At 42.8% G+C, this 22929-nt stretch overlaps 1 protein-coding gene across 1 annotated transcript; it reads right to left on the bottom strand.

Annotated features, from left to right (window-relative positions):
* Window positions 1-656: 656 nt before the first annotated feature.
* LOC118774460 (CRACD-like protein) lies at window positions 657-21941 on the bottom strand. Its single transcript, XM_036523803.1, has 12 exons — window positions 21744-21941; window positions 13645-13724; window positions 10751-10919; window positions 9747-9879; window positions 8749-8907; window positions 8076-8141; window positions 5899-6057; window positions 4915-5029; window positions 2915-4669; window positions 2210-2343; window positions 1818-1902; window positions 657-1059 (listed from the first exon to the last, which is right to left on the bottom strand). Exons 1-12 carry the CDS (start codon window positions 21776-21778, stop codon window positions 890-892), a joined length of 3060 nt encoding a protein of 1019 aa, XP_036379696.1. The 5' UTR covers window positions 21779-21941; the 3' UTR covers window positions 657-889.
* Window positions 21942-22929: the final 988 nt, after the last annotated feature.

Raw genomic sequence — 22929 nt, 5'->3', positions numbered from 1 at the left:
CTGCTGCCATCTGCTGAAGAAGCTGTTCAATATCTTACCAATATCAGCACTTGTTCTCCCAAAATTAACTAGTTCATAATGCATAAAAATGAAAATGGAGACTCAAAACTTGAAGTACACAAAATTTATTAACAAAATACAAAAAAGGCTCACCAAAGGCACAACAATATAATACAATTAGTACTGACTCCTTTGGTAAGTAGATGGACACTATGATTTGATGATTTGTAGACTTTGGAATCGGAGGACCAAAGTTGAGCCATTCCTGTTAATTCCATGTTGCTTTCAGTTTGTGTTGTCTTGGAGCACTGAATCTTTAAAATATTGATGCACAACCTTTTATTCACACATTATTCAGGGATGCCATATGCTTGGAATAAACAACCCAAAGGTCTCTTGTTGGACATAATTTTGTGCTTTGGGACAAAAGGTAAACAACACTGGCTCCAATATTTGTTTTTGGCACATTTTATGTACAACACAGTCATGTCACATTAAAACAACAAGGAGCCACTGAGAGGCAATACAATACACAACATATAAAAGTACATAAAAATGAAAAATAAATTAAAAGACCCCTCCATGTAATCCTCTCCTTCAATTTGGATTATTCCGAAGACAAAGTGAATGTTAGGACCATACTTGAAGATGTGCGCAAATGTGTGCATATGTAAACAAGCGTAATAAAAAGACAGTAAACTTGTAATAAGACACCTCATTTTTAATGAGTCTGATTTTCTGTTCAAAAACAAAACTACCCCTCCCCTCCTGTGTGTATTTTACATGGGTATTCTGGAGCATTCCTGGAGCATGGGCCTGTCAGACATAAGGGTAAGAAATCCTTTGGTAAAAGATGGAATGTTGTGTGCAGGTTTGTGGTGGCCTCTTCTCACTGCACTATCTGGGGCATCTCACTCCAGGCTTTAGCCTTCTTCTTGGCCAGTGCCATCCAGGGGGGCTCATCTTGGCCCAGGGGAGAGGGGGGCAAGTGTGACAGCACCCTCTTCCCTTCCCTTTCTGCAGTGGCATTTGCAGAGATCTCCTGAGACCAGGGTGCTGCTGGAACAGAGCAGGACTGGTTGTTGAAAAAGTTCACAATTCTGGGTTGACTTCATATATACATTAATCACTGTATTGTGATGTCAATTAGACCAACGCAAAAGTGCTCCAAGAGGCCGGTGAGTAGATCAGGTGACTGAAGACGGGAGGTTTTAAACCTTTTATAGCTGGTTACAAATCTAAGTGATAAGCACTAATATTTAAAATGAATGGGAAGTGGTACAGGAGGCCATCAAAGGCCAAGACAGTGAGGATGTAAGATGGAAATGTACCTACTTTGAACTAGATGGATTTGGACTCAATTGCAATAGACTGCAAAAAGGCCATTTGTGGAACATAATTAGGAACTACAGAGAATTAGGAACCCCCAGACTGAGATGATAAGCGAAGTTTCTAGGTAGTTTGGCTATGATTTTAGTAACGTTGTGGAAATGTGCTGCTTGGCTGACGTTTTGCCCTCCATTTAAAAAAGTGTTTCTTTTGCTTTTTTATAGTAACAAAGTGAATTACAGTAAGCCCTGCTCAAATGAGGATTATATATCTGGATTACATATTCATATTCACATTTGAAATATATATTGGGTTTCCATGGGCAAATTTGAGTGGTTCAATGCAAAGCATAATTTTGTCCACAAGGGGGAAGTGTTTTCTGCAGAACAGCTACCGATCACTGTCTTTTTATGTGAATGTTATGCAAAAACAAGGCAAAAAAGTGTTTCCACACATTTAATTCATTATTTCTTGCAGGGAACAATTACCTGTTGGTGAATTTGAAGGCATTGGCTGTTCTTTGTTGGTCTGACTTATTGGGACTGGTAATGATATTTTCCTTTGAGGTTCATTCTGCACATCAAAATAAAATATGGAGACAAAAATTGCAGCAACTGTTTGTTACAACTAAGTTAATTTCATATTAGAGCAGTCTGTGTGCTAAAATACACTTGGTAATTGGTAAACCAGAAAACGATGAATCCTTCAGTAAGACCTGAAATTCCACAGTCAGCTAACGGCAAGACATACTGAGTTAAATTAGCTTCAATACAGCTTCAAGTTGAATTGCTTTGACATGGAGTCACCTGTCAAATATGTCACTCTGCTACAAATTAGTCATTAGATTTCCAGAGTGAATTCACGATCCAGCAAAGCCCACCTGCTCTGATGTGGATTTTCTCTGAGCTGTCTCATCCAGCGAGTTTTCTTTGAAGACTTTCTGTTTTTGCCTGGCTACAGAAATCCAACTTGGTGCAGCAACCCCTCCTTCAGGTGCTCTACCAACGGCCAGCTCTGGAAAAAAACCCCCACAAAAACAGGAAGACTACTACATCTTTCAAAGGACAAAGCTGGGGGGAGGAAGCAAATCATGTTGAGAGTGAGAGCAACTTCATGACTCAGGGATTCAACAACACAAATCAAACTTCAAACAACCCACCAGCAGAAGCTGATTTTTTTTAAATTGTCCTTTCAAAACTATGACACTCTTTCAATGCATACTGAATAAATCTGTGCTTTAGATATAACTTCACAATGCAGCCAATTTGTTATGGGAAAGCCTTTACTGTGCTGTATTTAAACTTTAGCCGCTAATGTCTGGTTTTCAGAACTAGAAATATTTTCATGTCACGCTCACCACAGGAGTCAGGCAAACTCATGAAAGGATATAATTGTGTGTTACTCAAGAATGAGGTCAGCAGACCAACTGCTGCCCACTGAAATATATACACTGGGGATGTTTTGACATCTGGAAAACATTAGAGTGTATAGCATTTAAGTAAATTCCTCTTAAAAAGAGTAATTTTTGTATCTGTATCACATTGACAGATAAGTTACAGAGTGAAAGCATGAGGGGATCTGATACCTGGAGTCTTTTTAACCTTGGCAGTAGTGTCATCCAGAGGGTCTGGTTTCTTGGGAGGAGTGGGTTTGGTGTTGGGGGGCTGGGAGAGGGGTGGATTCTGGGGTTCGGTGGGCAATGCTAGGGCAGTGTTCCCCGTAAGCTCTAAGACGCCCGTGTCACAGTAGCGTAGCAGAGCTGAGGTTCTCCTCAGCCGAATCCCGAAGGGATTCTCAGCACTCCCTGCCTCTTGAGGTGAGGGTTCTCGAAGGAGAGGGGATGCAAAGGGGGTTCTGTTAGGGCTGGAACGGGGGTCTGCCTTCACAGGAGGCAGGGGTTCCACCATCCGGTCCTTCATCTGGCGGACAGGGTCCCTTGCCCCATCAGACCATTCCTCAAATGCCTCAGGGTCAACCGGCGGGGCAAAATGTGGCTCTCTGGACGCGCCTCCTGACAGTGACCTCTGCCAGGCAGGGGCAATAGTGAAGCGGACTTTGCTACCAGTGCTGGCGGGCTGTTTCCCATGATCCTCAGCAGTTTGTGAGATGTTGCTGTGATTCCCAGTGCTGGGCTCTGAAACGTTGTCTGTGGTGTCACCAGGTTCTTCTACACTTGGATCCAATGCTGTGAGCTGGTTCTGCTCAGGGGTCAATGTGCTCTTGTTTGCTGGCTGGGATGGACGGTCGCAGTCACCCACATTTTCAACAGGGGTAGAGTGCTCAAAGGTGCGCTCCAAGCTCGTGATGCTGCCGCGCTCCGAATCAGAATCATCATCTGACTGCACTCCTGCTGTGCCTGTGGAGTCTGAGGAGGCCTCTTCCTCCTTCAGCTCCACTGAGGATGGCTGTTCACAGGCTGCTGCAGTTACTTCTGCTTCCACATTCTCCCCCTCTTCCTCAAACTCCACTTCCTTTTCCTCGAGTTCCTCTACTTCTTCCTTGTTCTCCTCTCCCTCTTCCTTGATCTCCTCTCTCGTGCCCTCAAGCTCCTCTCCTGCTTCCTCAAACTCCTCCCCTGTGTCCTCAAGCCCCTCCCCCAGTTTCTCCTCTGTCTCATGCTCCTCATCCTCCTTCTCCTCCACCTCCTCTGGCAGGTAGTTGTCTTCAGTGCAATATTCAACAGGGCTTGTGCTGTCATCTTGCTTGTCACACTTTCCCAATTCCTCACACTGCTCTTTGTTAGAGGTCGCATCTGTGCAGGGATCCCCTAGATAAGGGGGTGAGGGTCCCTTTGGGCCAGGTGCTGATGGTCCTCTGGCCTGGGGACAATCTGAGGCAGGACACGAGGATCCTTGGTCCTCAGCCAAATTCTCACTCGCGTTGCACTCTGTCCGGAGCTCCAGGGCAGTGTCATCAGGCTCTATGACATGTGTGGCGGCACACGGTCCCTCCAGCGAGTTCAGCACCTCCTCAAGGAGCGAGCCTGGCCCCCCATTGTCTGCCTCACACCCCCCCAGCAACACCGGGTCAGTGCAGTGGCCAGCAGGGGGCACCAGAGAGGCCAGTGCTGCAGTCTGGAGGAACTGCTGGGGCTCTGGGACAGGGTGTGAAGCTGAGGGAATCTCCTCTGCATCCGACTCATTTTCTGAAGAGGAAGATGCATCACGGAGCTGGGATCCCTTATCAGACGGATCCTGTGCTGTGCTCTGCTCCTCCTGCTCCTCATGATCCCTTGTGAGGAGGCAGACTGTGACTGCAGGCTCCACGAGGGATGAGACACTGGAGATTGGCTGTGCTTCAGTCCTGTCCCTGTCAGCGTCTGTCTGCTCCATCATTACATCTGTAACAACAAAAGCATGCCATCTTTCCTACTAGGCAAATTACATCAGTTTATCACCGACTGAATTACGTACCACTCTACCTTTGAGCAAGGTACTTCAGTTGTTTAAGGAAAACAAAGCTGTGTATTGTAAATGAGTCAGTGGATGTGAAAGCAGCCAGACTTGCCCTTGACAAAAGTGCCTGCTAAATATAAAAACTATGCTTTTTATCATTCCTAATGTGATTCAACTGATGATTCAATACCTTTGTCTTCCCACTCCTCTGAAGATGGTTCTGTATTGACTACAGTCAGGTCGTCTTCTGCTGTTCTCTGTGTCCCACCAAAAACCTTCAGTTTACTGCTGTCTGATATGTCCCTCTGAAACAGAAACTCTTCTTTCAGGAATACTTGAATGCTTGAACATTGTATGTACAAATGACACCACTCGCCATTAGCAAACATCAGCTTTATTTTGTTAATATTCATTTCTATAAATTATTCCCCAGTACTTATGAATCTTATGAACACTTCAGTTGCCTTCCACTCTTCTTCATGGAAAACATGGCACAAGCATTTCAGAAACTGTGGTAGAGTTATACTGTACTGCGTATTTGAGGGTTGGCTGAAATGATGGATGAACTGGAACACAATTTTGGCCTTGCCCTCTTGAGCGGTGGAGGTTTGTACCAGGGGTTCTGCCTTATACCTCCGAATATAGTCCCCTGATACACTCACATGCAGCCAGTGTTTTTCACATGCAGCAGAATTTTTTGTACTAACAGTGAAGTGGGTGCTTGTTGGAGGACAGGTGCTACTCCACTGACGTCACTCAAATAACTTGCAGATACCTGATGAATTTCAGGGTGCCTGAAAGAGGTGGGATGAGGAAACCCTGGGTTTAGCCACCCCTATCCCAGTCACTGCTCTGCAGATGACACACCCTGTTTTCGGCCCTAGGCCTTAGGGCTCAGCCTGCACAAACAACATCAATTCACCTTGTAATTTTTACACTGGCAGACTGTCTGCATTGTTTTAAACAAATCCGACACCGCTCAGCTTAGCTGATCAGCAGAATGCGTCCATGCCATATAATGCAGCCGCAAAAACTGAAACGACCTAAAGGCTGGAGCATCTAGCAATCTGCTTGGCTAGAGCACTGGCTCCTCAAGGGATTTCATCCCTGTTGGGGATACCGACGTGTTCGGCGCGCTTGCATATCCACACGCTGTGAGCGACAGTGGCCTTACGCTGGCAGGCTTCCGTTTGGCGCAGGCCTTGTGTTTGAGGGCGATACGGTGGCGGGCGGCAGAGCTGTCTAGGCACCCGGCCGGACTGGCAGGCTGACTGAAGTCTGCCGGGAGGGTAATAAACGGGCTGGCCGGTCTGGAGGAGGCCTCACAAGACATCTACATAAAGGGAGGGGGGGAAGAGAGAGAGAGAGAGAAAGAGAGAGAGATCCTGATTGGCTGGCAGGCACATACTCGGTACATAATACTACTGTTTATGACACAGTCCCTCTGGACCAAATCATTTTACAGTGTTTATAATTTTGCAGTATGCCAATAGGTTCAGGCGTGATCTCAAATATCTGTGATATCTGGAGACTGAATTTATCATAAGCTGATAATTAAAAGACTTAATAAATAACAAACTATTTTAATAAACATGCCACACAGGCATGTAAAGTCAAAGAATTCTGTTAATTATTACACTTTAATTAGCTCAATAACAGCAGCACAATGAATGAACGCACGCATGCACCCACACAGACCGATAGATGCCCACACCCCTCTACACTAACATTCAGATGCAAGATTTAAATAAATCTAATCAATGTTATCCTCCATATTTAATTTGAGATGTTCATTTATATACAACTGTAAAACAATACAAACTATCGCTTTCAATGTTAGTGACATAATTCCAAAACAAAGGCCTCATTTTCAGGTTGTGGTTGCTTTATATGATTAGGTCACCTGTAGCCAAATAAAGACCTAGAAATGAATTATTGACCACTTTCTTTCTTTCCTGGGAGTGGGTGTAACAGCAACCTGAATCAGGCTCTCATAACAAAGTTCCTCCGGTGGCCAGGTTCAGTTTGGCCTCATTGACTGTGACTGGAAAATACCCGTTTTCACCACACACGCAGAGTAATGATGTGGCCACAGGAAAGCGTTCAAACTGCAACGCCACCTAAATCACTTCTCCCATGTTCAGTGCATTGTAATAAATTCTCCAGAAATGTGTTGTGCATGACAGGTAAAGTATTGCTGTCTCATCATCACCTCTCACTGGCTTGTCAACATCATCAGACAGATGGGGCCCTTGCAGCAGCAGAGTTTCCTCAAGCTATAATAAGACTTTTAAACTGTGGGTTGCCAATGGTGTTATATGGAAATGGATTCTGGGCTTGTTAAAGCCTGGGTTCCACCTCAGGATGCAAACGCACACATGGGAGAAACGCAAATAGGTGACGGCCATTTTAGTCACAAAACCTTTGGGATGGCTCTTTGGCTGGGGTGTGTGCGTGCGCCCATGTGAGTGTGTCTGCGTGTGCGGTGCGGGCCAGTCACTGTGTACTTAACAGGGCCACTGCTCGGAGTCAGAGCTATTGATAAAAGCGTCACGAAAGGCAAACAGTTTTCGACGGTGGGAATGTTCCGTCTGCTCAGCCAAGCGTTTCCATTCCAGGAGGCACCAGCTGGGACCCGCTGTATTCCCACAGGGACATTAAAAGGGGGCCAGAGCAATTTCAGAGCATTGGGAAATGCAGAAGGAGCCGCCTGCTGTCTCACATACTCCATCCAGGGGTGAGCAGCAGCTTTCTGTGAGACCAGGGAATGTGTAACAGAAGACTTAAAGCTTCTAACACTAAAATGTTGCAGTTCTTCCTTACAACAAAAAAACTGGAGTTGAAAAGTTCTAAGCTCCCATAAGAAAGTGGGATTTCTCACTATAAAAAACTTAAGTAGCTGATGAGGGCACAAAGATGCTGAAAGAACTCCACAAACATGAAAAAGGCAAATGCTTTTTTATGTTGAATTTTCTTGTGCCACAGCACAAAGACTTTCCCCGCATCTCATCTCTTCTTTATGAAAAAAATCAATTCTTATGAATCTTATGAACAGTAGCAGTGTTCTGTGACAACAAACAACTGTACAACTGTTTAGTAATGGTAGTTAAAGTAATTTTTTACTACATTGCACCACATTTATGACCTGTCACATTGTCATTTCATCCAATATGTAAAGTAAAAACATTCAATTCAAGGTGATTGAAAATAAATGTTCACTGAAAATAAATTAGGGGAAATCAATCCCTTTCTAATACATGGAAGATTCAGTGTAAAATTGCTCTGGTCATTCCTACAGAGACCTTATAAGCAGCCGAGTGTGGTTGGTCACATGGTCTCAGACACGGTTACCTCGTCATCATCACTGTCAGATCCTTCAAGGCTCAGCAAACTGGTCCTTTCGGCAGGATTCGAGGACTGGGGGGAGGGGTGACACCAGAGCAAGGACAGGTAAGGCATTTTTCACTATAGAGAGGGACTGCAACTACACAATTACATCCCGAGATAACAGCACAGAGGGACAGAGGACATAAATAGTCTACCTGTGAACTAGTAGGCTGGATAGACGGCAGATTTCTCAGTCAATAATGCTTTGTGCTTAACAATTTATCCTACTTTTTCAGTGCCAGTACCTTAAGGGAGAAGTCTTTTATAAGTAAATTAATGCCTTAGAGCTGGGTGGGATGGCAGTATGGGCCTCTGGGTACAGCTGGATGCAGCTGTAGCAGCTGTGCTTTGATTTGTATGTTGCCAAGTCAAAGTTAAAGCAAAACTTGTGCTGTGTTCAATTGATTTTCTGAAACATCTAAGGGCAAATTAAAAAGAGCTGCAAACCGGTGTGTGCTCTGATCCCTACATGGTGTAGGTTGATGCGGAAAGCAGACAGTGTACTAATTATGTTGTAAATGTGGACAACATGAGTATAAGGAACAGTGTGGGTGATCAGCACTACCCCAGATGTGTGCTGGGAGGAACAGGGAGGAGACTAGCTCTGGGCAGAATGGGGCAGACCAGGGAGACTCACCCTTTGAGATGACCCTGTCAGCACTGTGTGAAGAGTGGACATCTCTGGGGGACTGTGTGGCAGGCCGTCGTCCTCCGACAGGGCGCCAGTGTCCTCTCCCCTCTTAGGGCAGATGAGGGCCGGAGGGGAACCCACTCGGATGGCCTCCTTCAGCTGCAACTGCAAAGCACCAACATCCCAAAATTCTTCCCCAATCAGCTCACACTGGTCCAAGCAACGACTAGAATAGAGGACATTGCTGTATACTGTTATTATATTATTCAGTGGGACAGTAGTCATTCTACATTTTGTGATGGGAATAAAGAAATTACTAAATGTGCTTTGTCTCTGCTTCTCACACAGTTCTCATAGAAAAGCAGACTGAATGAACAGTGGACTTTTTGGCTGTGTTATCTGAGCACTACACTGGTCACCTGATTCAGCAAAGGGGGTTCAGTCTCTCAAGAAAAAAAGTTTGATCTTTGATTGAAAGAAAGCCATTACAAGCCTCCTATCTCCAACTTTTATCATAATCACGTTCCTTTTTTCCTAACTATTGGAAGTTTGGTCATAAATTATTATGTTTTTGGTGTAGTCATTCTTCAAAGCATCAGTTAGTCTACTGCAGCAATCTTCACAGTACCTTCCATATATCCATCTGCAGACTGGATGAAAAAACTACAGCTGGCCTAGTCTGTATGGTTGAAACAGTATCCCCTTTTGGTGTCTAAGAGACCTTTGAAAGAGCTTCTAATTCTTTACAAAAGCTGTGCACCAACAGGGGGAAATTGTGATCCACACCATTTCAGTGCAACTGCCATGTAAGCCTGACGTGAGCTGTCACTCCTGCTGGTCACGCACTGATCTTACACACATTTCAAACTGAAAGGCTGCTGATCGGCTTGCATATTTCCTTTATTGTTCAGCTGTTAGGTGCAAAGACTACAGAGAATTAAAATAGTGAAATTATGACAATACATAGCTACATTCAAGATGAGGGATAAAAGGTGTCCGAGTACCTGTAAAGACTTCACTTTCCCATGAATGCTCTCTTGCGACGAGACCATGCCATCATTGGTTTCAGATGAAGGTGAATCAGAAACAAAGACACTGTCATGTGACATGGCCTTGTTTCCCATGTTAACCTTTGACCTTGAAAAGAACAAGTGTAACATTCAGTTTTTTTTATAAGAGTTCCTGGAAAATGAAACTTGCAGAAAACCCAAGAGAGAAAAGCAAGTAAGTATTAACACTGTTGATCTGTTTCCAAGGAAACAAGTTGAGAAAAGAAATAAATGTTTGGTACAAGCAGTGCTGTTAATGAGTGAAAATTTACTTCCAATCCAATGTGTAAAAACAGCACGTTTATAATAAACACAAGCGCTGTATGTGGGAGGAACATGTTTATTTCCAGCAGTGCATTTCAAAAAATGGAAAAAATAAACCCTAAATGCTCTACATTCATCAATGAGACTGAAGCCTTTCGGCAGGATTAATTGACAGCTTGCTTTCTCAGTCTCAGACAGAGGAAGAAGCAGCTTGCATGTAGGAAGCCAAAGTGCCAGTTCTGTTTCTGGGACTCATGCAATTCACATTCATGTTATTGTAGGGTACTACACTGAACATGACAGTAACATGTTCAGTAAGCACAACTGACATTTGTATGTTTCAGACTGGGTGAGTGAAACTTCAGAGCGCTCCATCTAGTTTTGGGTTTGAAGTGAGATGACAGTGCAAGCTGAAAATGTGGGATGAATGAGTCAGACACACACACTGTGAAATACACTCTTTTGGTGAAGCACATCAGGACAGAAACATGGGTTAAATCCATAATGACAGGTCACAGTCTGTTTTATAGGACTAAATGAACCATAATAACAATAACCATAAGATTACCATAAGATAAGACCACTGTTATCGACTTGAAGAAAATGCCACTTATCCCTGATGCTTCTTCGAATGAGGCGTTTTTAATATATCGCAATCTGAAAGCAGCTTTTCCCTGTGTTATTCTCAGTTTTACCCAGAATCCTCGCTGGGGGCAGACTGGACTGGTGCGGGCTTGGGAGCGTTGAGATCATCACTGGACTGACTGGACTTCAGGGCACTCTCTCCACTGGACAAGGGCGACTCTTTTCTTTTCTTCTTGGTAAAAAGCTTTTTAAAAGTCTGGAACTTTGACTTTTTCTTCCCTAAGGCATACAGCACAAACAGCATCTTCCACCATCATACATCTAATGCAAAATCCCATCCAGTACACTGATTAGTGGAATGCATTATATGACAGTGAATACAAAATATTCATTATATATGATCTGATTGGTTTTGATTTCTACTTTAAATGTGGGGTTTCGAGGCCTGGTAAAACATAGGCATACGTGTTTAAATGAAAAGGTAGCAACAGAATATTTTATTTGCTTTGGTGCACGGGCCTTCTGAATGGCAGGGCAGTTGTCCACATTGTCCATTTTAGGGCATTTCTGATCGTTATGGTTGGTTGAGAGATTATTTACTTTAAAAGACACTGCATGTGTGTTGATTCCAGAACAAGCTGAACAAAAGTATGGGACATTTCTATTTTCATGCAATTTTGTTTTTGCTGGGTTGAGCCATTATTTAACCTGGAGCAGACTGATATATCATACATGCAATGTGATTTAAAAAGGCTTTACACAAACATGCCTACACCAACTGACTGAAAATTACTGAGGCGACTCATCTGTAGCTACCTAGCATCTCATCGAACTGGGTGTGACTGACTACTAACAACACTTCACTTGTGTCAAAGTCACATTTGGACATATATTAAACTGAGACCTGGCCAAGCTTCAACTAGCTATGAGGGAAGTGGCTGCCACAAGAAAGTCACCTCAATTCAAATGACAAACTATGATGTCACCTGGCAACATCCTACCATATGCACGATATGGTGGTGTAAGGATCCCTAAGCCCCTCAACTGCCATGACTGTTTTGTCAAATACTGCCACTGCCCGCCCCTTGGATCACACCCCTCAACAGTGTGCAGCAGTATGGTGTACTCCATCACTGCATTAAAGACAAGATAGGAAAGGCCTGGGTCCTAAATCAATATTAGACTGTCCTTGTACCGCAATGTATTGGTCTGTGGTCATTGCAAATAAAGGGCAGGCTTACTTTCCAGTCTAAATAGCCTCACTGCAAACTCTGGCTCTGATCTGGTAATTGTGAGCAGCACTCGCAAATAGACAACATGGTTTAGGTGAGCCCAATAGAATTTCTTCTAATTCTGAGTATGTTCATTTTGCTACTCATGTATGCGCATTGAAGTGGGAGCAATCTACCTTTTACAAGGTAATGACTCACAGATTACACTATCAAGAGCCCACGTCTTCCTATTTAGCTTACTGCTACTGTGGAGAACTCATCACCTTAGTCTTATGGCCTTGGGAGTCCTTTCCTAGGAAAAGCCTTTCCCCTCAAACTTCCATTCCTCAACATCTTTCGCTGTTCTTTCGAAAGCTTGGCTCATAAGAACGGGTGGGAAAAGCCTATTTGCTGCCATGAGTTAATGACTCCATGTTCTGTTACCAACTGCTTGGAAACAATGTTTCTCTACTGTCTAGGTTTACATGCAGAAGAGGAGAAAAGTTAGAAACATTAGGCATAGGTCAAGCCTGGAGGTCTGTGATCCAGTGTAAATCCAGTATCATTCCATTCCATACTGAGTGACATTATGAAAGGAAGAGCCTTCAAAATGAACCACAGTTCCTTCAATCAAAGCAAGCCCAATGACTACAGATAGGGGAATGATGGTGACTACATTTACACATAAATCCAGACAATCCCTCTCTCGCTCACATGCAGTGAAAACACTCAGGGTCCAATTACATGTGTGGTTTCTGGCAAGATCAGAGTTTTTAAACTGGGGCCGTTAGGACGGCTGGGGGAAACCGCTGCTGGAGCACAAACAGAGAGAGAGAGAAAGAGATTGAGCGACCACAGCTGTTGGCCTCCCAGTAATGAAAAGATTGATTTGGGTCAGAGGATAAATACCCTGTCCTCTCCAACATCCAGGCGGCCTCACAGAACAACAGGGTGAGATTAAATTCAGAAGACGACTGTCTGAGGCTCTTAATGTTCCACAGATTTTTTGCAGCCAGTAAGAGCTGGCTGGGTCTACCCCCTTCTGAGGGAAACTACATGTTTGGCAACTTTGAGGATGCTCTCCTACCCTGATCCTACACTGCTTTTGACACCACAGACGCACAGCATATGTACAAAGACCAATGCTGAGGTGAGCTTGTGGTGCTGATGTCAGACACTCCTACCTCACAGAATTGGATATTGTGGATGCTTATGTTCTCAATGCTCACTGTAAATACTAAGCTGTGCCTCAATGAAGGAGGGCTGTATTTTTTGTATTTTTTAGTTTTGAAGGAAATGGCTAATCCAGCCCACAATTCTGTGACTACATTGACTTTAGCCTAGCTGTCAATGACTTCCTCATTTACTCAACACAAACTGGGGCATGGTGTGAAAGAGTTTGTGTGCGATAGATAACTCTTCACCTTGACAAATTCCCTTCCAACACAAATATACATCCACAGTGTATTATTCTAGATTGCTTTAACCATGTTAATACGAGCAACACTATTCTGTGTATAAGAGCTAATGTCTTGAAGCAGGCACATGGGAATCATTCCAGTAGTAGTGCTAAGAGGCTTTCTATATGGGCTCATATTCATATCCACATTGATTCACACAGACAACACGGGTTACAACACAAAGTAAACCTCCTCCATGTAGCTAATAAACCTGGAAAAGCACATTCTACAGGGGAGAATAATATTAAGAGATATATTGCATAAGTTTCCATTTAGAAGGAGAGCACAAATGTCGATACACAGCCCATTCATCAAAAGCACTGAAAAGTTTACCTGGGCATTCTTCTGTGGTGTCTGTTGGCTCCTGGTTTGCTGTCACATCTGAAAGCCCTGAAGCCATTACACTGTAGTCCCTGCCAGCAGACAGACAGCAGTTATTCAGTTTGGATTTCCTAGTGGCACAACACCTCAGCTAAATAGGAAATCCTTTTTACTGGTCTGGCCACCAGGGAGCACTAAGAAGACGTTATTTTATGATTGACAATCAAAGTGCGGTCGATATGATTCGTTTTTATGTTTCTTTGAGAGGATTCTGTCATCCTGTTCCTGTTATGCAGTGAAAATAGCAGATGTGTGAGTGCAAAACCCTTGTAAAATCCCATCTGAATATTAAGACTGAATATTGAAGTTATGTAAAGGGGCACCAGAGGCAATGATTGACAGCATTGCCACAAATGTGAATTCATATCAGAGTCCATTACAAAAAGGCTAGCTTCTGAACGCTGAGTGTTTCAAAGATGTGATGCTGTCACCCATCACACAAGATGTGCCGTCTCTCATGTTGTTACTGAAAACACGACCAACTACATCAGTATTCCAGCATCCAAACAACTATCCAGCGCGTAAAATATTTTTAGACTTACTGGCATCTTCACATATTCTCTTAGCTATTCATTCCTGTACCGTCACTGTTATATTATGACTCGCAGCACAACACATTAATCAATACAGACGTATATCAGAAAGAAGGCTGTAGGCCAACAGTAAGATTCATAATGCATCTACAAACAATCAGACAGAAGATAAGTAAGACATGAATGGATTTGAATTTACATTTCTGAAAAGACAAAAAAAAAGAAGTCTGTCTCCTGTTGACATGTTTATCTACAGAACGAGCCCATTTGCTTGGCTGTGCCTTGGAGAGGAGGCATAAAAAGGCCTTAGATGACGCTGAGGAATCATGATAAGCAGTTACTGCCTGCCATGGATTAGCAGGGAGGGTAGGAAATCCTGGGGAGCACAAACCCAATACTGTTTGCCATGAGGAAGCTGTCAAAACTATCTCTGACAGAACTCTTCAGCTATGCGGGCCTCAGAACGGCTAAACAGGATGTGAAAGCAATTTAGAGCTCGGCACAACAGAACGCTCTGTTTAAATGACAATCACTCAAACGAAATAAGATTCCAACGTATGGCTTCCTGTTGAGTTTGTAGAGAGAATACAGCAGCCGGGAGTCTGTTCAGTCTTTACTGGTGGTACTTAGTAAACGAGTCTATTACATTTCAGCTCATTCATATCCCTTAATCAAACTAGTAATCTGGAACTGTCATTCACTTCACTGATCTGAAATTCAATGTCCACAATATCTTACCACTCCACAGACTCGAGGACATGTGCAGTATTTTCTTTGACAGAAAATAAACAAATATCAGTCTAACAGTGCTGTAACAATGCATCTCTAGGAACTTTTTTGCAAAGTACTGGGCTGAGCACTGAGCATTTTTGCAATGCACTGTATATGATCCAAGAGAGAGCCATGTGAAATGTTCATAATATAAGAACATATATAAAAGTCATAAAATCAAATACAGTGTACACTTTACAAAGATAACAGGAGAGAAAGATGAATCTGTTTTCTTCCTCTATTGCTGAGCAATGTACAGTGGGTGTGGCAGTCACATGAGTGGCGTGGAGGTCAGGTAATGTTGACCTGACACAAATCATGCACTCTGCTAGGGAGTGTAGCCTATCTGAGCATTTTGGCTGCTCCAGTCCCTCCAAAACAACAAGCAACAGAAAGCTGACAGTTTCAAAGCCCTTCTGCCCCCCTGCTCTCTCTTTTGAGACCCATGGCCCGCCGCAAAGCTCTGCAGGCCCATGCCCATCAATCGTGCTCCCACTGAAGCGGACACTAATTGGCTGCAGCTGGGGGCCTGGTTTCTGCACGCGCCCTGTGTTGCGGGAGAGGAAATGCCTCCGCTGCATATGTACCGGGTCACTCTCCAATTAGATCAGAGCCTCATAACAAAAGTTGGATTCTTCCCCGAGCACGCCGCAAAGGCTGGGCCCCTCGCAAAGCCAATTACGGCTCACCATGCCGACTCGGTACTACTGACACCAGGGCAACCAGCACGTTTTACCCTAGCAGATCAATGGCATTGGAATCAGTCTCCAAGATTTGCTCTGTCATTGTGTCAAACAATAGGTCAATAACCATAGACCTGTGGTTACCAAAGCTAATGGCAGATTAACCCTTCGTTCAACCTTTTTTTAAATGCAAGAATGCTATTACTAACAGATGAACTAAAGAGTTAATCTTTTCATTTGAATCATTTAGCAATATATTAAGTAATATTTCAGTTTTATTGACAGAAGTACGCTCATCGCAGCAGAGTATTGGTCCAGTGTGTTATAAACTGTGTGCACAGATAGTCATACAAAATAGTGGATGACAATTTCATCAGCCTCAGTTCACCAACATTGTTTACATGCAATCCTGACCTGTATTTCTTCTTATTATTCTTATTATTACTCTAAGCATAAATTGAGGTTAACCACACTCCTTTCACATGCATTCCACATGACAGCCAAACAGCTGACTTGCTGATGAAAACTGAATGTAAAAAAGTTTGCCTACCCGATTCACTGGTTCCACAGGCACAGGTTTTCACAAGGAAATGTGAGGAATGTTCTCCTATATTCTGAAGTACGTTACCATCTATCTTGGTAGCATACCGCTCTCAGGAAGAGTTCTCTGGTTTATCAAAAGATTTGAGTGCAAATATGAAATGGCACCATTCTGAATATCAAGATTTTCTTTTGTAAAAAGTTAGGGGTGCACTATGGAAAATAACCCCTGGGATAGTCACACAAAACAGGAGGGCTCGAAACAGACTGCCTACCGGCAATTCAGCTTCATTTTGATGAATCATGAATCAATCACAATAATAGCGAAGGACCAGGGAAATTGTTTTGTTTTTCTTTAGATCCATCTATGCCGCTGGCAGATGCCTGGGTGGCATCGCAGCACTGTTTTGCCAGGAATGATCTGGAATCCAGTGAGAATATGTTGCATTCTACTCCAACTGTTCATTGCTAAATGAGTGTTTTTCTCCTATGCATTAGACCTCAGACAGACCGCTGTAAGGAGTTCACATTTGTGTAGATGAAGCCCGCTGGGAACTGCAGGATCAATGCCATCTGATTTTACACATTAAAATCCCTGTGTAGAGACCTGACTGTTATCGGGTCATCTGTGACTCGGGAGCAGTCTGATGGCTGTTTCTGTCACATGGAGCCAGGCGGCTGCCATCCAACGGCAATCTGGATTGTCAGGAAGATGAGAATCTGAGTCATGAGATTGTTGTCTGATAAAAGGGTCCTTTGTCCCACTCAACACGCACGCAGCCAATACAGATGCACGTGGCACACTCGGACTGGCGATACAAGCGTAAGCACAAGAACAGCTACAAATACAAGGGGCAGGCAGACAGCAGAACAATCGAAATACGGGGAAGAGTGCACAGCCCTTGTGTGAAAGGTATTACGACATGCTCACAGCACACTAATACAGTGGCATCTGTCTCTCTTCCCACAGCTGGCCCATCCCCTCTCCTCTCAAAGTCTCGTCATGTGATCCACGTGGTCCTTGGAGCCAGACAGCTCATATTCATAGGGCAATATCTCAGAGAATCTTCCCCTGTGAAAGCACTAGTGGGAAAGCAGGGACTAACCTTGGATGACTTCCAACACAGGCGCCATGCAATGAAGTCTTTAGCTTCATTTCTCTACTCTGTTCAATTCAGACAGTCAGTGGGGAGTGGGTAGCATCAAAGGACAAATAAAAAGTTATGCATATTCTGTTTGTTAATGAAAAATATCTAAAAATAACACAGGCTGTTTAATTTAAATAAGAATATGCACAGAATGCAAAGTAAATTATGGTGTTAGAGTAGAACGATGCCTGACCTCTGATCAGTTTCACTCAGTCTCAGTCACAGTCTAGGGTGATCAACCAATGTATTTCAATGGGTCTTCAAATACCATGCACAGGAATTCACAAGCCCACAGCAACAGCGTGAAGGAATTAAACATACTAAATGGCAGTACAAATGAGCCAAGAAACATTTATTTGGCTGATAGAAGCCATATGCTAACTTGCCGTGTGTAAACCTTCCTCCTTTGTTTAGCTGGTGCTTCAATTATTTCATTCACTCTACTATACAGGCCTACCTTGGCAAAAGTTCAGGGTAAGGTTTAAACACACATAGGAAGACTATGATACATGTTTATCCTAACAGCTCTCCATGCAGATGAGGAGTGCCAGCACTCTAGTGTAACATTCTTGATATGATTAATGGTGACATACAGTGACACAGCTTGTTAGTTGTTGTCGCTGTTGCCAAACAACAGAGCAAATCCAGGTCACATACAGTGAATCATATGTCTTCTGGAATAAAGACTCTGCCAGTGTTTTTGCCTGACACATAGAGTCCCCTTTTTACCAAACAGCTGGAAGTAACAGAACTTGCTTAGCATGGGTTCTATGCGATTTGCTAAAATCTTCTTTGCTGGGCTCAACAAGAACATTGTCATCTTGGCTCCACAGCCAAAGTGTCACACTTACCTGGTCACAAGCAGTCTGGGGGCAGGGATAAACAAATGTGATGCACTGTGTCAAAAAATTTTAGTGCCTCAAGCAAATAAGTGTGTGACACCTGTTGGTTGTTACGCTATATTTTATTTTACCCAAGAAAGCCTGGGTAGTTGCAAAGCTTACAAATTCAGCTGTCCTAACACAACCATACATATATAAAGCACAGCTAACTGCAACTATTATTTCATGTTTGACAGTGAAGTGAAAGCTTGAGAAGTCTATTAACATTTTTGTTTATTTGTTTACAACAGCTTAGCTCTCTCCTCCTATTATAAAGCTCTCTTCTGTAGCTTACTAAAATTAGACAATTTTCTGGTCATTTTCAGTTATGACCTTTCATAATCCAGCTACTGTATATATTTCTATCAGACTCAATATAGTATGCATATTGAGTCTGATAGAAAATAATTTTGTAAAATTTAGATATCAAGATATTACTAAAAGAAACCATCTTGGAAGTACAATCCAAATCACAAAAAGGGTTTACTAAGGTCATTTTATTCAGGATAATTCCTGTTGACATGCCTAGCTTGAGACACATCATCCTATTGTTTCAGGGTAAAAATAAAGCAGGCCATGTGAGCACTGTCACTGGGCTGTCGTGAGATTCCCTGAAAGAGATGCTTTGTTCTGCAAAGTGAACCTGACTGTCTTTGCTTGTAAGTGGAGAGAGGCTGCTTGATGCCAGTTTAAAGCACACACATCATACAGGGAGTATCTCGGTATCATTCTCTAGCATAAATGCCATAAATACTTCTTTTAAAGAACTGTTTATTAATTATCATTCAGTTTTGAGTATATTGCCCAACATTTGGGAAAACAGGTTAAATGGGACTTTCAGCCAATAAGCTTGTGTTAAAATGCAATGTGGTGAAAGAACATTGCTGTGCATGAGACAATGCTATGATGATTAACACGGGAGGTCACGTCTCTATAAAATGTGACACAAAACTTAAGTTAAAGCCAGAAAAGTTCAAATCCATCTTTTTCTCTTGATTACAGACCTTAAAAATGTAAGATGTGCTCATTATTCACAGAATCTTTGATATCATAAAATACATTATGCACTTGAGCATTTACACAGGAGCTGGAGAAAGCTTTGCACAAAGTGCGAGAAATGCTTTGATTAATCATAGCGGCACTCTTTGAAGCTTTGGGCTGACAGAAAGAATTTTTATCAGGACTTGTTTGGAATGGCAGAGACAAAAAAATCATGATAGTTCATCTTCCTGTCCCTGCTGTCACTGGGTAATTACATGGAGTCCATTTTGTTATCCATTACAATAAACAATGATCTATTCTTGGAGATAAGACAACACAGCACTTAGTCTTGCTCACTTTTTATTTAAACAAACAAAGATCTCTCTTCAGATGTACTGTGGCAGTGTACGTCTCTGTAGCCATGATGTTGCTAAATCAGATTTTTCTCTTTCGATCATTGTCAAGCCACCAAAGTCAGATGCAAATCTCAATATCCAAGCAACAGTAAATGTAAGCTTTTGCTTGAATATGACTGATATCAAAAGCCATGCAAACTAAGACCAGTTTTATAAACATTACTGACTTACCCACTGGTTTACCACGATTATCTTATTCTGTTTGATAATGATTTTTTCAGTAATTTGAAAACAAAAATCTTGACTTAAGAACTGCAAACACATGTATTATACTGCTGTGATGGAGGTGTGTTTGCATATTTCCCATCTGCAATATGTTTGGAGCTGTTCGTGGACATCAGCCTGTATGGCAGTAAGGAGACTGGCAGCTGAACAATTCTGAACTATTCTCCCTGTATAAATGGTACCTGCTCTGGTAAACCTGCAATTATGATTCCAGACCAGCCTGAATTACTGCACAGCCAGCCATGTGTCTGATGTTTCTGGCAACGTAAAGTACTCTAAAGTCCTTCCATTTTTAATAACTGTAAACAGGTTGATTCATTTAACATGTGAATCTGTGAAACAGCAGAGAGGCTCACTCACCACCATGCTGAAAGAATTTCTTTAACTGCCCTTAAAGGGCACACCTCCGACAAATTATCAGTGGCTAGCTTTAGAATGGGCTTTCAACATATATCTGGAACTTCAAATTAACAGGCATTTTCAGTAAAAGTCCAAAAGTCCATTAAAAAGTATTTAGCTGGATATACCATTTAAGTCAATATTCCTTACAAGGCATATTCATATTGGCTTACACATACATCGCACATACATCCAACTAAATACTTTCCCTGAGTTTTTTTTTCCTCTTTGAGTGCTCTAGGTTCTTTTCAACATAGTGTGTGATTACTGCATGCAGTTGGTCTCCACTTGCATATGAGCATCAATCCAAGAGTATACAGTTGGACCACATATATAGACTATAGCTTATCTGACAGGTTGAATTTTAGTTTAGGTTAACTCAGGACTTGGATACTATAATTTTTCTCAACCTTGCTGTAGAACATGGCAATCAGAAAAAATACATCAATACAACAACTAGTGTTTTGGTGGGGTTTCTAGTAAAGTGCTTTTTCATATGTTTTCATATGTTTATGAATTTAAAGCACTGAGATGCAAAAGGGAATGGCATGACAAATGATTGGCATGGTTTGCATTACGAAACTGTGAAAGTAGAAGATAAGACATTGGCCAGACCCTTTATCAAGGTATCTCAGGTCCTGCAAGCAAATATGTTTCAATGTCAACCAGAAAGCATGAGGTCACTCAAAAACTACAGTGCTAGGCAACACTGCATAGCTTGATGTTCACAGTAGGAACAATTTTAAAACATTAAAATAAAATGTTGCAGCATCCCAGTACTTGCCATTGGAATGTCACAGCAACATTCTGAGAAAGTGCTTCCTGGTATCTCATATTGTAAGGTCACTGCCTTCAGGCTGTGTATTCAGAGGATATTAGGATCAATACAACTCTGTTTGTTTTCCATTGAGGCACAGAAGCTCTATTTACTAGTATCTGTGCTATCAGCCAAAATACCAAAGGTTAACTTTGCACACAGCTATCAAAGAGATACAAAGTCATGATATCAATTGTAACATCTATTGATGAGGGGGTGTGAGGGTGCACTCTGCAAACATGACTCATGCTCAAAACCTCTATGGGTCCTGTCACACACACTGTTCTCTCATCACAGGGTAGACACATTTAAACTCTCAGCCATGCAAATAAGCAATACACCCTACAGTAATTTCTTGTAAGGTAATGCTCCAAAATGGAGTGTTTGACAACTTAAAAAGTAGAACCACATTTCTATGGCTCTGTAAAAGCTATCCTTCAGTCTTCACTCCATCATCTCTGTGCGCGCACACAAAGGCATTCTGTACACACTTTGTACAGAATCTACAGCAACACAAACTCTGTTTTCTTAACACGAAGGCATCAGTGAGATACACTGTAACAACACCGGGAGTGCAAAAGATGTGACATGAGAAGGAGCTACATGCTTTGACGAGAGACAGACCGGCAATGTTTACTTTGAAAGCAGCTTACTTACGTTTTTCCTCGCAGACAGTTATAAAATCCAGCCATGGTGAAAGAGGCAAAAAAAAAACACAGAGAGATGCCTCTGCTTTAGTTCATCCTGTCTCAACGGAGAGCAGAGCTAATCGTGAGGGCGAGTCTGTCTTCAGATGCTGCTGTTCAGTGCCCACACAATCCGAGCGACTCGCACGCACACAAACAGCATGCTGGTGCAGTAAGTATCCGGATAATGGCACGGTTAACTTTGAGCGGACCTCTGCCTGTGCATGGCCTGGAGAGAGGGGGGGCTACATCTGGAAGCCCGCCCCGCTCTCTCTTCCAGCCACTCCCCCTCCCTCTCCTCCTTCCCTCCCTCCTCTTCTCGTGGTCACGTAATCCCCAAGGCCCACTGCTATTGTCTCAGGCCTATAGATTCACAGCAGAGTCACCCAAAGTCTGGAACCATTCGAGGGGGAGGTGGGCTGAGGAGAACCCACAGGTGTCTTGCCGAGTAGGCTGTTCTGTCTCATCAAAAACACGGCCTCTGAGAAATACCCAGTCTTATGTATTGCTTCATCCCCAGAGCCGCCCGTTCTAAAGACAACACTTCTCCTTGCCCTGTCAGACCAGCTTGACATCAACCAAATAATCATTTAAACTAATCACTGTGGAGTGGCACAAACAGCATTCCAAATACCGCTTTCCAAAATCAGTCCATCAGCATTGATTTATGTCACTTGATTATTTTCCCCACACAGTACAGAAATAACAACTGTGATAATGTCAACATGCTCTGGGCACTGAGACAATAAACTATTCAGCAAGCGAACTCACAGAGCTAGGCATGACAGCAATGGGAATTTCGCTGCATGGCACATTTAAATAGCAGCAATGATCATGATCTATGCTCCTCAATCCTTGCACACCACGGATGTAAGAGAAAGCACTCAGCTGTACTGCTTTGTCTGCTGACTGGAAAGGATTTTGCTAAGCTTGGATGAACCCCAGCAGAAGGGGAGAGATCTTCTAGGGTACAATCCAAGCATCCCCTTCTCACTAGAGGAGTGTAACGTTCATGTACAACCTCAGAGACCTGAACTCTCTATTACGACCAGCATTTATTAGTATTTCTAAATGAAACCTTTATCTTATTTTTAGTGCTAAAAAGCTTGAAATACGCTCTTGGACCACATCATTTTAACAGGAAATTGCTCCTTGCT

The sequence above is a fragment of the Megalops cyprinoides genome, chromosome 3, assembly GCF_013368585.1.
Source record: "Megalops cyprinoides isolate fMegCyp1 chromosome 3, fMegCyp1.pri, whole genome shotgun sequence".
Taxonomy (NCBI): Eukaryota; Metazoa; Chordata; class Actinopteri; order Elopiformes; family Megalopidae; genus Megalops; species Megalops cyprinoides.
Note: the sequence above shows the minus strand (reverse complement) of the source record. Positions and strands in the feature narration are given on the sequence as shown.

Excerpts from the sequence above, each read along its gene's own strand:
- LOC118774460 (XM_036523803.1), bottom strand. The coding sequence starts at position 21,778 with ATGGCTGGATTTTATAACTGTCTGCGAGGAAAAAC. Across the intron at positions 13,725-21,743 it reads AACTGTCTGCGAGGAAAAAC|GGACTACAGTGTAATGGCTT; the intron begins GTAAGTAAGCTG and ends GTCTGCTGGCAG. Across the intron at positions 9,880-10,750 it reads GCCCCCAGCGAGGATTCTGG|GTCAAAGGTTAACATGGGAA; the intron begins GTAAAACTGAGA and ends GTTCTTTTCAAG.